Source organism: Streptopelia decaocto (assembly GCF_964273445.1).
Source record: "Streptopelia decaocto genome assembly, chromosome: 6".
Classification (NCBI taxonomy): Eukaryota; Metazoa; Chordata; class Aves; order Columbiformes; family Columbidae; genus Streptopelia; species Streptopelia decaocto.
Genome location: NC_138660.1, coordinates 13,393,749 through 13,415,674, shown reverse-complemented (window position 1 = coordinate 13,415,674; position 21,926 = coordinate 13,393,749). Strand labels below are relative to the sequence as shown.

Sequence of the window (21,926 nt, the reverse complement as noted above, 5' to 3'; positions counted from 1 at the left end):
TGTGTAAATGAAAAGGCGAATGCTGAGTCTGCTTTCATCTGCCTTATTTGCCTTTAGGAAGCAAAGACGGGGCTGGGCCAGCCTGGCAGTGGTGGCAGAGCTGGGATAAGCATGGCAAGGGTTCAGACATACTCTTGAAATTTATGCCATACCGTTGCCCGCTTTGAAAAGGAGAAGAAAGGAAGAACTGCGTCTTCCTAGACAGTGTTTATCGTGAGGAGGCATCATGTAGTGCTGAGCGTGAGAAAAGATGGCTCCTGCCCATGGAATTTTGCACACTGCCATGCTGCTGGTGAGCAACACCTGAAGCTGAGCTTTGCCTGCCTGTTTAGGCAGTGCTTGCATTTTCCAGGGATTAGCCAGGTTATTCTCTGATTACAACTGGTACACATTACAGAGTTATAGTCAAAAATGTCTGGCTGTAACCCAACACCGATAAAGGAGAAATGGTTCATAAATCAGTTCACCGTGCAAGAACAGGTTGAGTTGTTTATTAATTTAACCTTCTGTCCCATCTTGACCTGGGCTGGCCGCAACAGCTTCTGCCAAAACCCGTTTGATGGTTCCTTGGCTGGGCAGGCAATATCTTCCATCCTGCAGAGGTGCCCAGGCTCTGGCTAGATATTGGCAGCTACCTCCTAGCACACCTTCCACCGCTGCATCCAGGATCCCTCTTCATCACCATCATTCCCCATACACACTGTTTCTTGGGTTGGGATGGTGGAGACAGGGGACAGGGATCCTGCCCTGTGCTGGATGTGTTATAGGACTCAGGAACAACCCCGGCCCCGGGAGCTTGTGGCTTCCCCTGGAGGGACACACAACCCCCCTGCCCCATTGCCAGCTGCTGGGACAGGATTTCACACGCCTCGCTGCTGGTGTTTGCTTCCTAGAGATACCATCTGTGCCAGGCCAGCTGGTGAGTGAAACCAGCCCCCACAGCCATGGGTGCTGCCGGGGCTCACAGCCCTGTGCCTCGCCGCGCTGCCGGGGCCTCCTCCTTGTCTTCAGGAGTGCCTCGGGCTTTGTTAGTGCCGCACCTTAACGGTGGAGCTGGGGGCTGCTGTGGGAGTGAGAGGGTTAGAGCTGGATTTGGGGAGGGGAGCACCAGGGAGGTGCATGTCCATGCTGAGCACCATGGGGATGGAGGGATGGATGGAGGGATGGAGGAATGGATGGAGGGATGGAGGAATGGATGGAGGGATGGAGGAATGGATGGAGGGATAGATGGAGGAATGGAGGGATGGATGGAGGGAGGAATGGAGGGATGGATGGAGGGAGGAATGGAGGGATGGATGGACAGACGGGCAGGGCAGTGTGGAGATGAACAGAGGGATGTGCATTGGTGTTGGTGGGCAGACGGACAAGCAGCACAGCGTGTGTCTGGGTGCCGGACGGATGGGCTGTGAGCACATGAACGATGGAGCTGCAGGCCGGTCACGGGGACCGGTCAGTGGCGCCGCCCGGCGGGGAGCGCGGGGCCGCCCCGGAACCCGCCTGCCCGGAACGCTGCTGCGGGGGTGCGTTGCGCGGCGGAGGGCCTCTCGCGGGGCCGCGGAAGCGGGACGGCCGGCCCGCCCGTTCCGGCTGCGGCGGCATGGGCAAGAAGCGGGGCGCGGGGCTGGGCCGCTCCCTGCAGCGGCAGCGCGGCCTGGAGCGCCGCGGCACCTCCGCATGGGTAGGGCGGGGGGATCGGGGCGGCAGGGGCGCGGCGGGAGGCCGGGGCGGCCCGGGCTGACCACGGCATCTTGTCCCGGCAGCTGCACGCCAGTGAGGTGGGCGGCGAGCGCGGCCCGGAGCTGCGGTCGGCGGCCGAGCAGAGCCCGCTGGAGGAGTTCCTGGCCACGGCTGAGCTGGCCGGCACCCGCTTCGTGGCCGGTGAGGAGCCGGACCGGGTCCTGGGGTGCGGCTGGGCCCGGAGAGGCGCCCAGTGCCGGGCGGGGGCGGATCCAGGGCTGGGGAGAGGGGCCCGGGGGGAGCCGGGACCGGCTCCGGAATGGGGCAGAGGGAGCGGGCCGGGGCTGGTAATGGGGTCGTCCGGGTGGGGTCCTGAGGCAGGGCATGGGCTCCTGAGGCAGGGCTGGGGCAGCCGGTTTGGGTGACTATCTCTCCCTTCCTGCAGAGCGCCTGAACCTCCAGATCGTGTCTGCCCAGAGCCGCACCGGGCTGCTCACGGCCCAGGAGGCCCAGCGCGTCCAGCAGCTGCACCAGGAGAACCGGCACTTCCTGCGCATCCCGCGGAGGTGAGTCCTGCCGGGCCAGGCCTGGCCCCTGCTCAGTGGGCTCAGCCCCTCGGTGCTGCAAGCCTGGGGACAGCCCTCTGCTTTGTCAGTGCTCTGTTGTTGGGGAAGCTGCTGTCTGGCCTGCACGAGCCTGCTGTAACTTGCGGCATAAGTGCCTGCCTGCTAGCCCCAGCCCACCTGTCCTGGTTGTGTGGGTTTCATGCTCAAACCCTGGCACTGCTGGAGCTGGTGCAGCCAGGCCACCTAGTGAGACTTTCCAGAGCTCTGTGCATGGTGGACAGATGAATCTCTCATCTTTAATGCCCTATAAATCTCAGCTCAAAAAAACAGCTTTGTGAGATCAATTGTGCGTAGTGTAGTGTCCTTTCGGCTAGTTGAGTTTAGAAGGAAAAAGGAAAAAGCCAGACTTAAAGCTGCTGAAAACAGGTGCACACACATCTGAACTATAACCATCACAGTGTAGCTGAACGTGTGGTGCCTGTGTTTGTTATGGGTGGTTGTTGCAGTACCGTAACTGACTACTGACTTCTGACTACTCACACCAAAATGTGTTTCTTACAGGCCCCATTGGGATAGGACAACCAGTGCAGAGGACTTGCAGCAAGCAGAGAGGGAGAGCTTTCTTGAATGGAGACGACAGCTTGCCCAGTGAGTATGCCTCTTGTGTCTGGGTAAGTAGTTGGTAACATTTGGAGACACAGGTAGCAGTGAGTTATATTTTTCCTTGCTGGACCAATAAAATGAACATCTGGCCAGTAGCAGCTCCCTGTGCTTGTTCTAGAAGGCCAGACAACTCAGCCACAGTCCAGACACGTTTGTGTGCTCTGCAAAGCTCTCTTGTATGTGCACGTTCTTGTATTGTTTTTAATTAGAATTCTTCAGGGTGGAGTGTGATGTTCTGCTTTTGCCTGTGGTGTTGTGAGCAGCATGCGGTGCTGCCAGCCTGTGTACCACAGCTCTTGCTGGGCCTGAGTTGCATCTGTTAGTCTGGAGAGTGATGTGGTGTCCGCTCACACTTGTGAACCCACATTTGCCCGGAGTAAAGTCCTTCAGGTGGGGGTAACAGTGACTCAAGGGTTGTGTAGAGCCATTTCAGGTACCATCCCCAAATTCGTTATTTTTATCAGGTGATACTGGATGGAGTAATAATTGCTGGCGTTTGGGGTAACTTCTCTGGTAATTTCCCAGGCAGACTTTGGATGAGTTTTTGCTCTTTCCGTCATTTACCATTTCTTCATTTTCAGGATCAAGAGCCATTATGTCACTGCTGAACCAGTGCCACTGACACCAGTTTATCTGGGGCACTTGATCTATTTGCAGAGCTAGCAGAAATAATACCTAGTATACGAGTCTGATTTGATAGCTCTCTCTGAATTAAAGCCTCCTGGATATAAGGAAGACCTGTTGGTGTGGTTATTAACTGACATGGGACAAATATGACGTCTTTTTTCTGCTTTGCCTTAGCCTTGAGGAAGAAAAAAAGTTAATTCTAACCCCATTTGAACGAAACTTGGAGTTTTGGCGTCAGCTTTGGAGAGTCATTGAAAGAAGGTAAAGTGTATTTCTGTCTGCTTTTTAAAAGTAGTGTTTGATGTGTTTTCCTGAATTAAAGCTTTTGAGTCAAGCTTCCAGTGTCTCAGCACAAGAAAAACAATTACAGTTAGTAGTGTTCTGTTATCAGCACTGAAGTGATTTTGTTTTGAAACAATCAAGGGCAGCTGCTTGGTGGTGCACGCTGGCTCTCGGCACTGTGATGCTGTAGGTGGTTCGCTGCAAGCCTCTGATGATTTTTCAGATGCTGCTGCCCTTGGCCTCTTCCAGTAACTCTATGTTGGAGTTGTCTTTGAGAATGTGCCTTCAAGGTCTTTTGCCAAGATTAACCCTTTCCCCTCTTTCTCAGCCAGGCAGCTGCAGCCTGACAGTTGGAGCAGGAGGCAAGGGACATCAACTAAATCTTGGGAAAGAAAGAGCCTCTTGGTCCTTGGCCTCTTGCCATGCAGAGAAGTTACAGCAGCCCACAAAAGACAACAGCCTGTCATATCACAGAAATGGCTTTGTTTGCTCTGCCGAGTCGTAATACAATAGGAGTGCTATCTGCTACATTAATCTAACTGGGGCATTTAATTTCACTAGTAATTAAGTTTGAGATCATCTCATCTGATTTTCCTAAAATTGAAAAATACTTCACCAGTGAGGTCATGGTGAGCTGCTCCTTTCACAGAAGTGGCTTTGTATTGGGTGCTGCTGGGCCTTTGGCTGGGTGGGAGCTGGGTTGGGACCATCCACTGTGGGGTATCATGGTGTGCAGTGTGAGTGTATTGTGTGTTTTGAGGTGGCTGGAATGTGTTAGTAATTTATTTCTGCTCTTGTTGGCTGACACTTAATTCGATCTGTTGTCAGCCTTTTCTTGTGTTTGCTTCAAACTAATTGCCAGCAGTGTGATTCAGTAACTTCTCTGTATCCCATCCCAGTACTGTAGTGCCAGCTGTCTCTCATATTGATTTTTTTTTAATTTCTGGAGCTGTTCAGTACCTCTTTGTACCCATGTGGCTTATAAAATTACTCTCTTGGGGGGTTTTATTGAATTTTTTTTTTTTCTGTTGTTGGTTGGTTGGTGTGTTTGTTGTTTGTTTGTTTGGGGTTTGTTGGTTGGTTTTTGGGTGTTGTTGGTTGGTTTTTTATGTGTAACCAACTGCCTAGTGAAGCTTGAAATTCTTCCATTCAACCCCCGTGGTGTTTTGAAGCTGCCCCGAGTTGACAGAAATCTCTGTCAAATAGAATCAGTACGTGGCAACCAGTATTATAAATTACCTGCTTGGAGAAGTTCTAGTGGGAGAGGGTGTAGTTAAATTTTCCCTCTCCTTTTGAAAAAAGAACATGGATGCCTCTGGTATCTGAAGCCAGTGCATTTAATTTGCGTGTAGAACTGGTCAGTCTTGCTCGTACATGTGGTGGCAGCCTGGTGTCTGCATTTGGAAGGTGTTTCCTAAAAGCACACTATCAGGGCCTTGCTTGCATGGGGGAGCTACATGTTTACTGGAGTCTAAGGCTATTCTTTCACTGTTCTGTGCTGTTTGTGACAAGAAGAGCACAAAGGAAATTTTGAAAATGCTTAGAATCTGCAGGTCATTTTTGGGAGACTTAGTACATCTTGCCCCATGAAAAGGGGACAACAGTGTTTCCAGAATAGCTCGTAGTGTTGGAAAACTACCTCTTCTTCCACTCCATAGCCACTCTGCTGAATTTGGGGGATGAGAACAGACAAAAGTAAAGTTGTGTTATCACAGCTTTTAGTAAAATTCAAAAAGACAGAATACCAGCAGTCTGTGTCTTGCCTGCTGAGCACTTTTGGAAGGGTGGGTAGATGGATGGTCAAAACGTGAATGCTTGCTTTCCCCTTCACCTGCTGTGCTGGGGATTAGCTGAGTGAGGCAGAAGCACTGGACAGCAGTACTGGCTTGTGGTGTGTGGGATGCTGAGATGCTTTGTTAATTCAGTAAAGGTTCTTAGTAGGGCAATACAGTTAAAACCCCTAAAATTCCAGGCAAAACCTAAGAGCGAGTAATGTGCTGCATCTTGTTGCTTTGAGGCAGGGCAATAAACAGTATTTCATGGGGCTTTCTTCTGTTTTTGCAGTGATATTGTAGTCCAGATAGTAGATGCCAGGAACCCTCTTCTGTTTAGATGCCAAGATCTGGTAAGTAAACAACTTTATTGAATGTTGTCTTAATTTTATTTCTTAGACTTTATACGATTTATTTTTTGTTTAACAGATTCAGTCACCTTGAAGCTGTTCTGCTGTTGTGCCTGACTGGGTGTCTTATTTAGTTATGCAAGAATTCTGGCGTCAGAATATTTTCTTCATTGTTTTTTGATATTTCGTGCAGTGTTGTGGATTTAGAGGCAGTTCTGCAGATGTTGTATTGCAGGTATTATATTGCTCCTCACTACCCACTACAAGTGTCCACACTTAAAGGAATTCTTCTGTTTAAACACATAGTGGAATAAAATGGGCAAGGATTACTGGGCTGAAAGTGAAGAATCAAGAAGTACTGAAGTGACAACTTGGTAATGATGATGATAGAACACTGCATCAGTGAGATAAGAAATTGCTCAAACACTTGATCTTAGGAGTTCCTGCTGTGAGGTGCTGATTAATATCTTGCCGTAGCTGGAAGCAGAGGAGGTGGTTGCACACGTGGCCAGAAAAAAACCTGTATTGTGGTAGTTGCATGCTCCATTTTTTTTCTTGTAGCTGTCTGTAAGCACCAGTTCCATCTAGCCCAGGGGATGGTAAGCTTGGCTACAATCATGCGGAGCTGGATGGGGTAACTTGTCTTTCTGCTCTTGTATCACCTTGCAGGGAGGAGGAGTCTAAACCAGAGTACGAACTGATCCTTCCCTTGTTTTCTGCAGGAAAGTTATGTTAAGGAAGTCAGCAATGACAAGGAGAACATGATCCTGATAAACAAGGCAGATTTGCTGAGTGAGGAGCAGCGGGCTGCTTGGGCTCAGTTCTTTGAGAATGAGGGTGTTAAGGTGGTGTTCTGGTCTGCTTTGGCAGAGTGCAAACGACTGGCTGGAGAAGCAAAGGTACTGTAAATGTCCACTTCCAGCTGACTATGTGCTGGCTGCCTCTGATAACTTGCTTTGCAGCTACACTTGTGATGTACTGGAGTACCTTTCTAGGAGAGGCACAGTCCTTGTCTCAGGGAAGGATTATTCTAAGGACCCATGCAGCTGTAAACCAGCATTTTAATGAATGACTTCGAGACAAAAGAGAGGAGAGTAAAATGTTGAATAAAGTGGTGCACCCTTCAGTCACTGTTTGTAGTGACTGCAATTTCTCTTTCAAGGTTAAAATAATACTGAACTAGAATGTAAATTTGTTCCTTGAGGCTGCTGATGAATAGCTACAGAAACGGCCCTTGCAGATCTATTTGCAAATTCGTAATTCATTGGAAGAAATGGAATCCTTTCCAAGAGGGATGCTGTGAGGGATGTGGTTATCCAAACAGAGGATTTTTCTCTCCCATTCTGCCCAGTGGAACAGACTGTGCTGCTGCCTCAAGTTACATGTTATCAGTAAATGCCACGTGCAGGTTTTACTGGGCTCACCTGTTACAGACATCACTATTCAGTTGTGGAATATCCCACAACTCTTTTCAAAAATACCTAATCTGTTCAGCTGGTTTGCAGTTCTTAGATAAAGTATTTTTACAGATTGGTTTAAAAGTGAGACTGAAAGTGTTAGGTCTTTTCTTTTTTGGAAAGAAAAACATCTTTCTTTTTACATGTGAACTGTTTGCAGGGAAGAAATGTAAAGAGTTGACTGAAAGAAAGATTGACATTATTTTAATGAAATATTTAGATCTGAAACAATATGGTTTTGTGTTCTGAACTTTTTGAAAAATTAAGATTCATTCCTATTACTAGGAACACTTGATCATTTTAAAAAAAAATGCTGGGCGCTGCTGCTGCTGTGTGTAAAGATGCTGTGGGTGTGTGCATATTCACAGTTGTGCTTATGGAGAGAAACCTCTAACAACTTCACAATGAAGCTAACAATGCCTCTTAGAATACTTTAATCCTAAGACAGGCTAAGTGTTTCTGCATCCTACTTAAGACCCCTAAAAACCCCATGTGATGTTGTCAGGAGTGAATTGTCAGTCCTTGGGATCTGGCTGATGAAAAGGTGTGTGACTGCGCTGCAGCAACTGCCATCACAGCAAGACTTGGTATTTATTGTCTTTACGTTTCACCTGTGAAATCCTGTTCACACAGGAACTGGAACCTGAAGATGTAGCTGAGGACCTGAGTGGTTCTGAGGATGAAAGCTCCAGTCAAGAAGAGGACAACACAGAACAAGATAGTGCAGAAAGTGCATCCACAGACAGTGCTTTGCAAACTGTAACCCAGGTTCTGCTTAGTGATGATGACAGTAGTGATGAATATGAAGACTGTAAAGATGATGAAGAGGAAGCCTGGCAGACCTGTTCTGAAGATGAAGGTTGGGACAAAGTAAATGCTGTTGTTCCAGAGAGGACAGGAAGCAGGACTGATGGTGCTGCGGTGCAGCATGTAGCGCAGCAGCAGAACAGGAACATCAGGAACTTCGGCCATCTGGTACAGAGAAATGAGCTGCTGGAGATATTCAAAACCATGCACAATGGACCAAGGGTGAAGGATGGGGAAGTAAATGTTGGGCTGGTAAGTTTGACTTTGTGCTTAAATGGAACTTACGTAATCTAAATTTTAATTCCATATGCCTTCCATGGAAAAATCAATCCTGTAGCCTGTCTTCCTGTAAAAGTAAATAAAATTGGCAAGCACAAATCACTGAAGGTTTTGTGCAAAGATTAATTCTGAAGTTCCTGGAGCTCAGTGTTCCTCTCTACTTGCCTTAATTATTTTGTACCTTTTATTAAAGTACTTTTGTGTCAGAGCTCTGCAAGTCTCCTGGCATCACCCTACCTGGTATCACTGTTACCATTCCATTTCTTTGTCATCTAGGTGGGTTACCCTAATGTTGGCAAAAGTTCGACGATCAACACAATCCTTGGAAATAAGAAGGTGTCGGTGTCTGCTACACCAGGCCGTACAAAACACTTTCAGGTATTGCTAACAAAGAACGTTGATCTTTTTATTATTTCCTTTTCCTCAGTGGAAGAGACCTTCATTGTGAACTAGTTACAACCATGCGGACTCACTAAGAACTCTGCCAATCTGAACTCTGCCCAGCGGAGTAGATTTGAGAGGGTTAGCCTTGAAGTATGTAGTTTTGGAACTTTAGTTCTTGCTTCCATACTCTTGATACAGTTTGAGAGTCACTCATAAGAGTTGCTGTGCACTGGGAGATGTTTTCCATCACTGATTTTATTTAGGTAGCTTAGCCCTTCTTTTTCTCAACACCAGTCATGAGGAGAGAACCCCCAGTAAGTCAGTGCTCCTCCAAATAGCTTAAGGTCAAGCTTTCAAACCATCCTTTTTGTCTACAGTCATTGCTGTGAATAAGTCTAGTTATGTTGCCATTTTCATATTGATCAAGCTCTTAATTTTGAAGTAGCAACTTCACTGCTGTCATGAGCACTGTGGGATTTGTACTTGTGCAATCTCCTACCTGCTTCAAAAGGTCGGACATAGTTTAAGCTTTCTGGAATGCTTTCTTCTCTCCCATCAGGTTGGAGAGCTGAAGATCTTGCTGCCCCCATCTGGACACCTTATTTATGAACTTTGAAAGTGCTGCTGTCTTCCACATCAGATTTCCTTAATTCGTTGGCTGGGGCCAGCAGGGCAGATGTCTCTTAGTAGAATTTCTGCTTATTCTCATTTGTATCCATGTTTCATCTATGCATTTCATTTTCTTTGTTCCTTTTCCCTCCATGAACACTGACTTGCCTTGGTGAACTAATTGGTTTTTTATTGTGTAGACCCTGTATGTGGAACCTGGCCTGTGCCTTTGTGATTGTCCTGGTCTGGTGATGCCATCTTTCATCTCTACCAAGGCAGAGATGATTTGTTCTGGAATTCTGCCTATAGACCAGATGAGGGACCATGTCCCACCCATCTCTCTAATATCCTTTGCATGGGGTTTGTGGGAGTGTCTGCAAGCGTTGGATCTGGACTGTGCAATGTAGCATGGCCCAGCCCTGCTAGGGGCATGTGTGCTCGTGTGTCGCGAGTGATGGGGACACACATTGGATAAAACAGCCCTGCTGTGTTGTCTTTCCCCATCTCATTTCATGTTTATCCTGTTGTCAGACTTGTATAATTTTTCTGGTTTGCAGTGAAATCCAAAAGTTGCTCCTATTGTGTGTTCTGGGGGTGACTAGGACTGTGTAGCTGAAAAATCACCAAGTGGTTTCCTTCACTAGCTTACGTTTGCCAGCATATCCCACGAAATGTTTTGGAAGCAACGTATGGAATAAATATCATAAGGCCAAGGGAAGATGAGGATCCAGATCGAAAGCCAACAGCTGAAGAGCTGCTAACGGCATACGGATGTGAGTGATGACCCCTTTAGCACCTATCACCTACGCTGTGTATGTGGTACTGAACACGGCCTTAGGAGAACTTTGTAAAGTTAAGTCTGACTCAGGTTTGTCATGCGTTGAACCTCCCCGTTAGGACTTGGCCTCTTCTCAGGACGGGCTTTTGTTAATGGCTCGTCTCATGTGTGTGTCGCAGTGGCGCTTTGCTGGCTCTGTCCGACAGATGTAGTGATTGTGTTGAGGATGTCAGTGAAATGCCCTACCAGTCTGTGTAGTGTGGTGTGGTGCTCTCATCCTTCTAGATACCTCCTGTCAACTGTGTCTTCAATTAGACTCAATAATGCAGTGAAGTTTTATCTCCCTTCTCTGATTCTCTGATGCAGTTAATCTTCTTTGGCCTGAAAACAAAAAGGAAGATGTCTGGTCTTATCATTCTATTTAGTTTAGGATGCTTCTGTAGCACCTCTACAGTCAGCAATGTTCCCCTTTCCTTCCCGCTTTCCCCAATAGAAGCCTCTTTCTCAAGTAGTGGTTTTTTTTTTTTTTGAGAGAGGATATGCTGTGCAGTTAGGCAGCAGAGAAGAATGTGTCAGTGATCTTATTGTACTGACACAGAATGTACTTTGGATTTGTCTTCCAGATATGAGAGGCTTTATGACAGCTCACGGACAGCCAGACCAGCCAAGATCAGCTCGATATGTGTTAAAAGACTATGTCAGTGTAAGTGCTTCCTGCATCTGGGTTTTCTTTCCTGCTAGGTGAATTGAAGGAGCAGGAGGAAGCGCAGTAAAGTTAATTCTATTTATCTGGATAAAATTAACTTATATTAAAATACTCTATAACTTCGCAGATGTTTTCTTTCCTCTCTGGGTCTCTCTGTGAGGCTTTTTTGTAATAATTGTATCCTGTTGCTTTACAGGGGAAGCTGTTATATTGCCATCCACCTCCTGGAATTGACCCAAAGGATTTTCAGCACCAGCATCAAAGATGCCCAGAGAGCAGAACCGTGCAGGCTACTGCACAGGTGAAGCCTGAGAAGAATACCAAAGCAAAACAAATTGAAAATGTGGTGGACAAAACATTCTTCCACCAGGTAAATTCTGGAGGAGATTTATTTTGGGGTTTTTTACTGCAGCACTGGTGTGTCATAGTTACTGGAAAAAATAGCTTTGAGGGCGGAGGGGTGCTGGGTTGTTAATGGTGTCAGATGCCATTGGCATCTGCATGTAATTTCTATCCAAGAGCACTCTGTTCTTTTTATTATCTCCTAAATCACTGGGAATGTCCTAGGTGACTGAAAGATAGCTAATGAAGTGTGCATAGTTGATTTTTAAAAGGTCAACAAGGTGACCCTCATCATTATGGGCCTAACATCAATCATGAGCAAACAGAAGAATGACTGGGAAGAAAGACAAGGAAGGAGGGTGGTGTGACACAGCAGCCAACCAGTAAAATGGTTTTGGACAAATAGGTCCTTCAAACTAGCTTTCCTTTCTTGAGATGACCTATTTAGGTAACATGATAAGCCAATTGATTTAGTGCTACATGGTTGTTGTGACTCAGAACCTGAAATCAAATGAAAAGAACGCAAAAAACAGATTTAAAAATCTAATTGAGAAATCTCAAAGTGGAAAATAGGAGTGTCTCTGAACTTGTATGCTTCTTGTTAGATCCCACAGAGATCTGTTTTGCCCCTACACTACTGAAAAAAGTGACTTGAAACGTCAAATCTATAACTGATAGGTCTGCATACCCAACAAAGATGGGAACAGGGTGTTTAGCAGTGAAGAGGATGGGTCATTGACAGTGTGATCCATTCTGCCTGGTTAGCAGGATATGAACAGTATTTGTTCAGCTAAAGATAGTCTTGCATTTTGAAAACAAGAACTCAGGCCCTTTTCGAAAACAGTGAGCTGTTTCGGAAAGCTACGACCTGAAAAGAATTTTTGGGATTACCAGACTCTTCCTCTGGCTGCCCAAAGTGCTGGCACAAGCTGTGAGCTCCACAGCGCTACCCACGCTCCAGACTTGAGCAAGTTATTTTAGTCTCTGGCTTTCACAGACGCCAGATGTATTTGCAAAGACAATTCTTTGTGTGCAAAGCGGAGACTGTGAGAATCAATCCTAGCGCCATAGCTAATGTCTGTCAGAACTGGGTGTATCGTCAGTGCTCTGCTTGCAGCAGCAGACGCTGAGGACCTGGTGCAGCAAGGCATGGCTGCGGACACAGCCGGAGCGTGCTGGCCCACTTAGGCTCGGCTGTGTGGTGTGACCTTTCCTGCAGCTCTGGAGCTGGGGCCTGAGCAGGTCTTGATGGGTTTGGGCTTGCCTGTGTCTGTTTTTGTTAACGTATCACAGTTCTTTGTGGTTAAATGTCTTCTTGTCGGTCACTGGTGATGGTGTCTCCTCTTCCAGGAGAATGTTCGTGCCCTGGTGAAAGGGGTCCGGGCTGCCATGGGATACCGGCCTGGCAGCGGCCTCGTGCCTGTGACTGCACCCAATCCTGGGAGTGTGGTAGGGAAGCCCTGGAAAAAACACGGAAACAGAAACAAGAAGGAGAAAATTCGCAGGATCACCAAGCACCTGGAGGCTTAGCTGTGGCACCAGCGTCTGCCCTTCCCAGGGCAGGGACTGCACTTGCCTGCGGGGCTGAACTGAAGGGGAAAAAATGGATAAGCAGGCATTGCTATTTCACCTGGGAGCTCCGTGTTACAGAGTGGCCTGAGCAGGGAGTGAGAGTGGGCTCTGATAGTTGGAGCTCATCCCTTCTGAGAACAAAAGAGACCTGGCTGTTCGTGTTAACTGGAAGCCAGCCCAGATGTTTGACTGCTGCTGAAACATCCTTTCAATGGGAGCAGATGGAGCTGTACGGGAATGTTTTTTCCTTCCACAAAGGATGTGTTTTATAGCTGGGATCAAAGCAAGCCCTGTAAAACTGACTAAAATCTTTAAACAGTTGAATCTCAATGAGTGATGTTTGTTATGTTTTGTTTTGAGACACTATTGCTCATCATTTCTTTTTTTATTAAGCTTGTTTGTTGATTTGACAGAACAGTGTGTTGAAAATGAGGTGCAAGGATCTTTATTGCCATCTTCCTTCTCTGCTACACCAGCCCTGTTCTGTAGAACCTGGTACTGAAACCACTCCCAATCTCCCCGTTTTTGAGCAGAGCACAGCACACTGTGCAAGGAAAATGCTGCTTTTATGTCCTTCCCACTGAGCTGGTATCAGTTGTTTGTGTGACTTACATCGGTATTTTAAAACATCAGCTCTGTGTGACTGGCCAAAAATCTGGTGCTATTTTGTCCTTAAATATATTTGAGATTTTACTTCTTATGTGGTGTCATGTTGTCTCACTGACCTGTTAGACATTAAACTGGTCACAGAAGTGTCATAATAGCAGATTTTAACACGTGCATTAGTATTTGACACTAAAAAGACCATACTTACTTGGGGTCAGGCTTAAGTGAGATTTACACCTTGGTCACCCTGCTGAGAAAATGTTTGTGCACTTGGTCAGTGCTCTTCATTCTTAGTCCAGCATGGGGAGTATTGGTAAAACTGGAAACACTTGCAAAGACAAATTGTGCTTAGTTTTTAGGTGGTGAAGCAGAGTTAACAGATGATGCTGGTCTCTGATACTAAAAAAGGGATTGCTGTCTTGTAATTTTGTCCTTGCCAGGCCTTAAGTATGGATAGAGAGATGAAAGCAACCACTGAGCAAAGCCACAGCAGATGTGGGGCAGGCAACCAAGCTGGTTTTGGCTTCGTGACCCTTTGTCTGAGTGTCCTGGACAGCTGATTTGCTCTGTGTATGCAGGGGGTCCCTGAGAGCAGAGCTCTTGCCTTGGCTTCTGCTTCCCTAGGAGTCCCTGCTCTCAAGTTCTTAATTGCATCACTGGAGGGAAGAGATTTCCCTGCCACTTCCAAAACTAAAGCATAGTTCTACTGAATGAATATGGTCAATGGTATTTTAAGTTGGTGTGCTGTAGCAGAAAGCAGGTTCTCAGGAGAGACTATTTCATCTGGTTCTCTTGGAGAAGATGATTTTTGCCTTTGTTTCCTGAAAAGGTTGTGCCCTAGCCAAAACGGTCTCTGGTCAGACTTCCCCACCTTCCTTGAAGGGGTGGTTTCTGCTTTTGTCCCTTAAAATACTTTAGAGATCTGATAGCTCAGAAATGCCAATTTCTTTTTGTTTTGTCTTTTGTTAAGCTGTTATCTGTCAAACTGAAGTTTCAGGTATCCTTTACTGAAGTTCAAAAAGATTTTTTCTATTCTGTTTCAGAGCATTTTGAATTCTCGGTTCTTATTGCACTTACCTGAGTTGTCATCTTTTGTATGACCCTTTTGTTGGCCCTTTTGTGCCAGCTGGGTCTCTGAGCCTCCTTGCTGGAGAGGCTGTGTCCTGGTGTAGGCCCTTCCAAATCTAGTGAGTAACATCAATCCCCAGGGCCTGAGGCTTGGGATGACCCTGCTTCTTGCTTGCAGAAAGCTTTGGCCACCAGACCTGCCAAACCACCTGCAGTATTTGTGTGAGTGCATGGATGATGTAAATACGACTGAGCAAATAATGTTTGCTCAGGTTTTTTAAATGCAAACAGCTTCTTGCTGTGCTAAAGGACTATTGCCTTGAGAGAAGGAGCATAAACAAGAGTTGTGGACCTAAAGGCTTACTGATATTTTATGCTGCTATTGAGTAGTGGGCAAACTAGGTAACAGGTGAGGATTTTGGTTAAATTAATGCTTTCCTGTGGTGGTTTGGTCCATTACTGAACTGCATCTACCCTGCCCTTGCCGAGGAATGCCAGCCAGGCTGTGCTGGCAGCTCGATGCAGCATGTACGAGTGAGGCAGGCGTGAGGTGACGTGGGGACCACGCTGTTGGCAGGAGCCTGCACAAAGGAGATATTGTGCTCCACCTCAGCCACCTGCGGAATGAGCCTCTGCTGCTGCCGTTGCTTTCAACAGAAGGCAAGTTTCCACTTCTGAGTGCTGTTTTCTTAAAGTGCCTTGTGCATGTAGAGGGAACGTGGAGGCTGCAACCGGCTCCAGTCTGTTTGTTGGGCTCCACATCACTTTCAGCACCCCAGCAGGCTGCCTCCCCTTTTAGAGGGCTTGGCTTTGTAACGCTAAAGCTGAAGGAAGTGAGATTTGTAATGTCACCTGCCATGGACCACAGCATTAGGAGAGCCATGGTGCCCCACAGCAGAGCAGCTCAGGGACTTGAAATCGGTGAGTGCATCCTGGCATCTCCCTCACTTGCTTACCTGCAGTGCTTCCATTTTCACAGATAGACAAATATTGTGCTCTTCCAAAAGAGTAAAAAAATATTGCTCTCCCCCAAAAAAGACCCTGCAAAGCACATTTGATCATAGATGGACAGCCTAGGCAGCTCTGACTTGCAATGGCAAGTCCTGTGTGTGAAGGACAGTCCCAGCCTTCTGGACCTCCAGGGCAGAACTGAGGCTGGTGTTGCACCAGGGAGACCTTGCACTGAAAGTCCTTTTCCCATCTGCAGACCACACAGTGTGGCTGAGCAGGGTCAGGGTCGTGTTTCTCTGATCTCTTCCTGATGTCTCAGCACAAGGGGCTGTGGGATTATGACTTTTGCACTAGGGAGTCCTGCAGTGAGGGGCTGCTGTGTGTGCATCTCACCAGCATTCTGCAGTCACAGCGTGGTCCAAAACCACTTCATTGTTTCTCTGGAGGAGGCTGAAGTCCTCCTCTCCTGCCGTTAGGGGCCGGTCTTTCCAAGGCAGAGCAGCAGGCAGGTGTACCCAGTGCTGCAGTGCTGGGTCCTGTCCTGGGGTTGATCCCTGCAGAGGGGCAGGTCCCCAGGGGCTCCCGCCATGCACACCCCTGCAGTGTGACACACAAACCAGTTGTTCACAACAGCTCTTGCAGGTTGTCCTGAAACACTGTTACAGTTTTAAAGAAAGAAGCAGCCTTTTTTTTTTTTACTCTGCTCATAGCTCCCACCCTGCTCCCGTGAGCTTTATGTCATTGCCTGGTCCCAGCAGGTTCCTCTGCCCCACATCTGTGAGGAGCAGTGTTCTGCTCTGTTACCCCCCTGCGTGGTGGATCTAGTCCAGCTTTTTTTCTGAGGTTGTGTTTGGAGTTGGTTCATTTGTTGTTTGTTGGGGTTTTTGTTAGTTTTGTTTGTTTGTTTTTGTCTTTGGTGGTGGTTTGTTTATTCCATCAAAAATATTGAGGAAAAATATCACTGGGCATTTGGAAGAGAAACACGGAGCAGCTCTCCAGGGCACCTCAGAGAATAATCTCACAGGGTTAAATGCCTGAGGTGCCCAAGACATCTGGGGACACGGAGAGAGGTCAGGGTGAGGACAAGAGGAAAAGAAACTGCTCCTGAGTCAGAGGAACTCTGCCCCGGTGGTTTTTCTTGCTACAGCTATGGGAAAAGCCTCTGTCCCATGGGTGGTGTGAGGGTGGAAGGGCTGGGCTTGCTAGGTGGAGCAGACCTGGGTTTGCACTCCTGGAAACGTCCCTCTCTGATCCCCACCCCTAGTCACTTGGGAGTCATAGCAGTCGAAGCAAAGAAACAGAAACATCGTGAGGTCCCTGACGGGGAGTTCCTGCAGTCCAGCCAGGCCTTTGCTGCCTGCACAGGGAAGCTGGAAACCTCTGCCAACCTCCTTAGTGTCAGCTGGTGCTGGTGAACCAGCCTGAGCTTCCACTAGGGCCTCACAGGGCTTTTAGCAAGAGTTGTCTCTGCTTGGTGGCTCTCGGAACTGGCTGTGCGTGTGGCAGCACAGGGGGATCGCAGGGGAAAGGGATCCTCCCTCTCTTGACACACTCCACATCTCACTCAGCCATCACCCCGTGTGCCCCTGAGCCCCTTCCTCATGTTACCTGGGTGGGGAAGGAAGTGTGTGAGAAAAATGGAAACCAGCGTTGTTCTGCTTTGAGCTTTGCTTGTGTTGTTGTGGAGAAAGGGAGAACCGGATACTTTCTGTTCTCAAGCATGGCCAGTTCCCCTTTCTGGAAGGAGGCAGCACAGGCCCTGTGCTGCCCAGGACTCCCTTGCACCAGCTGTGGCACTGCCTGATCCTCTCTCTGCAGTGAGACTTCGAAGACATGATGGTGTAGTGGAGCAGGCCCAGCCCTGCTGCTCAGCCTGGCTCTATGATATGCCCAGGCACCTTCGGACAACCTGCAGCCCCCTGAGACAGCCCAAGCACCCATCCCTCAGCCAAGCAAGCAGTGAGCAGCACAAGGTACTTCCTTGGAGCTCTGGAAGAGGTGATAAGCCTGGTGTGCCATCACAGACTGCTGTGCCATGCCTGGAGCGCTGCATGGGTGGAGCGGTGACAGCTTCCAGCATCTCCTTTCACCCTTATGCTGCTGCAATGGGGTGTGGGGGTCCCCCTTCCCCACTGCTGTCGGCTGCAGTCCCTGGGACTGAGGCTGTGGGAGAGGTGCAGCCTCATGGCTGGGTTTAAACCCAGCAGTCTCCTTTCAGGTGGGCTAGTGTCTTCTCCAGCACTAGGGATTAGAAGTCCTGGTCATGCTCTGCAGGCTCTGGAATTGAAGCCTGCTGATCTGCCCAGCACAGCAGGAGATGGGGACAGGCCCCACCCTGTCTTCACACTGGTGGCTGCCATGCTTCCCGGTCGTCCTGGACTGCCAAGCAAGCACTGCAAGCCAGGGACCAGCAAGACAAAAACCTACCTGGAAACTTATACACATCTTAAGTGCTGTACGTGGGGGTCTGGCCAATTGCTTGTGGTCTGCCTGGCAGGTACTGTCTGTTCCCATAAAGGAGAGAGCTGCCAATTCCTGTGACGTAGAGGTGAATTTCTTGCCCAGGTATGATTTTGTGCCTCAAAATGTGTGTGGTGCAGAACAGAAGCAGCTGCAGAAATGTGGAGCCCATGCAAAGATCAGGAAGGAGCAGCCAGTTTGCATTCACAGCACCGAGCACATTCAAGTGCCTTGGGCCCTGTGTGCACAGTGAGGCTGCAGCTGCAGTGCAGGGATCCCCAGGACCCTGCAGCCCGCACTGATGGATTTGTTGCACATAAAGCACTGCTTTGTCTCAAGCCTCATCTGCATCTCTCAAATCTGCTGCCCAAGCCCCAGGGAGCTGTGTGGGGAATCCCTCGGTGCCCTGGACACTCAGCTGGAGCAAGAGGATCCAGGATGGCAGTGTGGGGACCTGCCTGGCTGCTCTTCTGCTTCTCTCTGTTTCAGAGCAAAGGGGAAGAGAAGAGCTTCCCACACAGAAGAGGACAACTGGTGGAGAGCACAACTGCGGCCAGTTTGATCCCTGCAGCCAGAGGTTAGCTCTTTGCCCCAGGATGGATGGTGTTGGCTCCTATAAGCAGCACATCACGGGGAGAGTCTTTGCTATAGCCCTGTGCTGATGTGTCTCCCAACAGTCTTTTCTGAGGTGCTGGTGGCTTGTAGCTGTCCTTCCTTCCCAATGACACACATGCTGCCATGGCCTCCAGGCTCTGCTCTGGTTAAATACACTGGAACAAAGAAAGAAACAAGAGACCGTGGTGTTTCAATGCCTTGGTCAAATCTCATCAAGCCATGCTGCCTGGCACTGTCATCGCTCCAGTGGAGCAGCTGCGCTGGCATCTGCCTGGGGCAGTGGAAAATGCCCAGCTCCTTAGGAGGGCGAGGATGGGACCCCAGGCCAGGCAGACCCTGCCGGGTTTGCCTGCAGCAGCAAGAGGAGCCTTTGTGGAGCTCCTGCTGATAAGCATTTGAATTAGTGTTTCCAAAGGCCAGAGCGATTTGCTGAGTGGCAAGGCTCAGAAATCCAGACGCCAGACAATGGAAAGGCTGGAAACATAAAGGAAAGGAAATTCTTCTGCTGTATTGCCTTTCCTATGGCGATAAGATAACCCAAAGTGAAACAAAAGTCTCCGCTGCAGACGGTGGGGTGGGCACCTCAGCTGCTGTAGAAAGCGCAGGAGGATGTCTGCAACGTCTGCGTGAGCCCGGATCTCCGGAGCTGGGCACAGCAGGTGTGCCTGGCCCTGGCATGGGTGTTTGCAGTGCTTTGCAATGAGTCTTGAAGCAACAGGTAACCTGGCCTGCTCCTGCTCCGTCCCACAGGGCCCATCCATGTCCTGCATTTACACCTTGACAAGATAATCTTTAAATACTCTGGAAGAGCTGAGAAAAGTGAGGCCAAAACATTTACTAGTGATATGTAATTATTTGGTATATGAAATCACACAGCTGATGCAAGAACACATTGAAGGGGTTTAGGACTGCTGAGTGGCTGGGGCACAGAGTGACAGGTGGTATCGCATGTCAGAGCAGTGAAGACAAGGACAGATAGTGTGTCCATGCGGGCAGGGCTGGGAGCAGGATTATCTGGTACTAGAGAGGAGGCTGGTTATGGGAGTGTGGAGCTGTGTGGGAGCTGCTAGGGTATGGATGGCAAGTGAATCCATGCTGTGCTGGTGTGTGTGCAGTGCTGAGCATCCCTCGTAGTACCCCGCACTGCGTAGGCTGCGAGGAGCAAGGACAGCAAGTGGTATGCACTGCATCTGAATAAGGAATGACTAAATGAGGTGAGCCTCTGAAGAGATGTCCTGTCACCAGGAGGAGATGAAGGAAAGGAAAGGAAAGGAAAGGAAAGGAAAGGAAAGGAAAGGAAAGGAAAGGAAAGGAAAGGAAAGGAAAGGAAAGGAAAGGAAAGGAAAGGAAAGGAAAGGAAAGGAAAGGAAAGGAAAGGAAGATGAGTGCCTCTGCTGCATCTCAGAGTACAGGGAGCTCTGAAATTAAGATGGCCAGAGAAAAGTTCAGACTACAGCCTGCATGCTTAGAGAAAGCCCAAATTAACTGCGGAAATCATTGTGGGCTATTTTGGGCAGTGAGACTGGGATGAGTGATGAGCGGAGCTTGAGGAAGCGGGTGGGGGCTGTCCCTCTGGCCCAGGAAGCCCCTGGGCTGTGACTGCAGGAGCAGCAGGGTGGGCTGCAGAAGGTCACCCTGCTCTGCTTTGGCCCCAGTGGTGTGTGAGCCCCTGTGCTGCCCCAGGGGCTGCTGTGGTGTTCGGCTGCAGACAGCAGCGGAACGGATGCTGTGCCCGGTGGTCCTGGGGTGGGAGCAGTGAAGGGGCATGGTGGTGTTTGCTCAGGCAGTGAGAAGGGATGTTGCAGGCTGCAGGGAACTGGGCGAAAGGAGAGGCTGCACAGGAGGGTGCTGGGCCTCAGGCACATCACGCGTCACTGTGGTGTGCAGCTCTGCAGCGGCTGCACTTACTCTCTGCCCCAGGGTGCAGTGAGGGGAAATCACTGGTCTCAGCCCTTTCAGGTCCCGACCTGGGTTTTTTTCCCCTTTGGTTTTACTGATGGCCCAGCTGTGGAAAGCAGAGGGCTGAGCTGTAGGCAGACAGGCAGGACGGCAGCAGCTTTGTTCTGATAGTTATGATGCTTGCAGCACCTGGCAGTCTCTCTCTTCATCCTGCCTCGGGAAGCAGGACCTGACAGCAGAGCAGAAAAGGGCACAAAGCACCATAACACTGGGCAGGATTATACATGCAGTGCACTTTGCTGTAACCTCTGCCCACTCCCTTTAGCCCTCACTGGTTTCTTCTGCTGGGGTATTCGGGGAGCTACCACTGGCACCAGCACTTCTGATGGAGATGCTCTGCAGGAGGAGATGGGCTCGTGGGCTGCTCTTGGGCTTCCTGGTGAGGTGACATAAGCTCTTCAGGAGAGGATCCTCTTTGCCCTGGGATGGGGAACAATGTGGTTCCTGTTGCAAATGGTGTTTCAGGGACCGAGTTGTCCTTGGGGTCAGGCCGAGTGCCCCAGGGGCTGGACAGCTGCTGGCTGTGCTGGGTCTCCCATGCTGTGCTGGCACAAAGCCGAGCACCTCTGAAGTGTCCTGCACCGCACTCTGCACCACAGTTGGACAGGATCTGAGCAGACGTTGTGCAAAGCAAAACAAACCCTTCCTCTTGTGAGGGTGGCTCTGCTTCCAGCTGCGGGCCAAAGAGCACAGCCCTGCCAAAGCCTGCTGATAACCATCTGCCCTTGCTCAAGTCCCTGCTCCTGGAGGGTGATGTCACCTTGTCAGCACTTGAAGGCTGCTGATAAACGGATCAATCTAACTCCAACAGCATCCCCACTGGGACTGCAAACACAATGTGCTGGGCGCAGCCACAGTGAGCACAGCCGGGATCTGGGTGCTCTTTCACCTTCGGGAAGGTTGCGGCTGCCCGGACCCCGCACAGCACTGGGTCAGGAACAGCAGTTACCGCGGCATTGCTGTGGCCAGGGTGGGCGCTTACCGAAAATCATGCGCTTACCCCGGCTGCGACAAAGGCAATTTGTCAGTCCCATTTTCCTTTCCCTGATAAGATAGGGCTCGTGGAGTACAATAATGCTTTCCTGAGATACAATTGTGGCTCTTCTACCCGGCACACACATAGGGAAGGCTAATTTTGGCCTTGCCGGGCTGGCCGGGAGTGAGAGGAGGCCTCCGTCTGTGCTGAGGCTGTGGTGCAAAGGCCAGAGCAGCTCCCTGAGCCCCGAGGACCAGGACAGGGCTGAGGGCAGTGGGGTCTCGCTGCCTCCCCGGGGCTGGCATGCTTTCTGCTTCCTGCCATGCTCCTGGAAGGTGCCACAGCTGCTGAAGGAGCTGTCACCACCATGTGGCACGATACTGTAGTCCTGCTGATACCTGGTAAACCCCACCTGGTGCT

The 21,926-nt window shown here is 49.3% G+C and overlaps 1 protein-coding gene across 1 annotated transcript; it reads left to right on the top strand.

Annotated features, from left to right (window-relative positions):
- Positions 1–1,537: 1,537 nt before the first annotated feature.
- LSG1 (large 60S subunit nuclear export GTPase 1) lies at positions 1,538–13,571 on the top strand. Its single transcript, XM_082056079.1, has 14 exons — positions 1,538–1,678; positions 1,761–1,878; positions 2,123–2,243; positions 2,805–2,891; positions 3,708–3,794; positions 5,880–5,940; positions 6,660–6,836; positions 8,028–8,453; positions 8,757–8,858; positions 9,674–9,817; positions 10,123–10,246; positions 10,875–10,954; positions 11,154–11,327; positions 12,650–13,571. Exons 1-14 carry the CDS (start codon positions 1,598–1,600, stop codon positions 12,827–12,829), a joined length of 1,962 nt encoding a protein of 653 aa, XP_081912205.1. The 5' UTR covers positions 1,538–1,597; the 3' UTR covers positions 12,830–13,571.
- Positions 13,572–21,926: the final 8,355 nt, after the last annotated feature.

What these genes read in the sequence shown, in the direction of transcription:
- LSG1 (XM_082056079.1), top strand. Translation starts at nt 1,598, where the DNA reads ATGGGCAAGAAGCGGGGCGCGGGGCTGGGCCGCTCCCTGCAGCGGCAG. An exon ending in TGTTTAGATGCCAAGATCTG is followed by an intron (nt 5,941 to 6,659) that starts GTAAGTAAACAA and finishes TGTTTTCTGCAG; the next exon opens with GAAAGTTATGTTAAGGAAGT. An exon ending in ATGTCCCACCCATCTCTCTA is followed by an intron (nt 9,818 to 10,122) that starts ATATCCTTTGCA and finishes TCACTAGCTTAC; the next exon opens with GTTTGCCAGCATATCCCACG.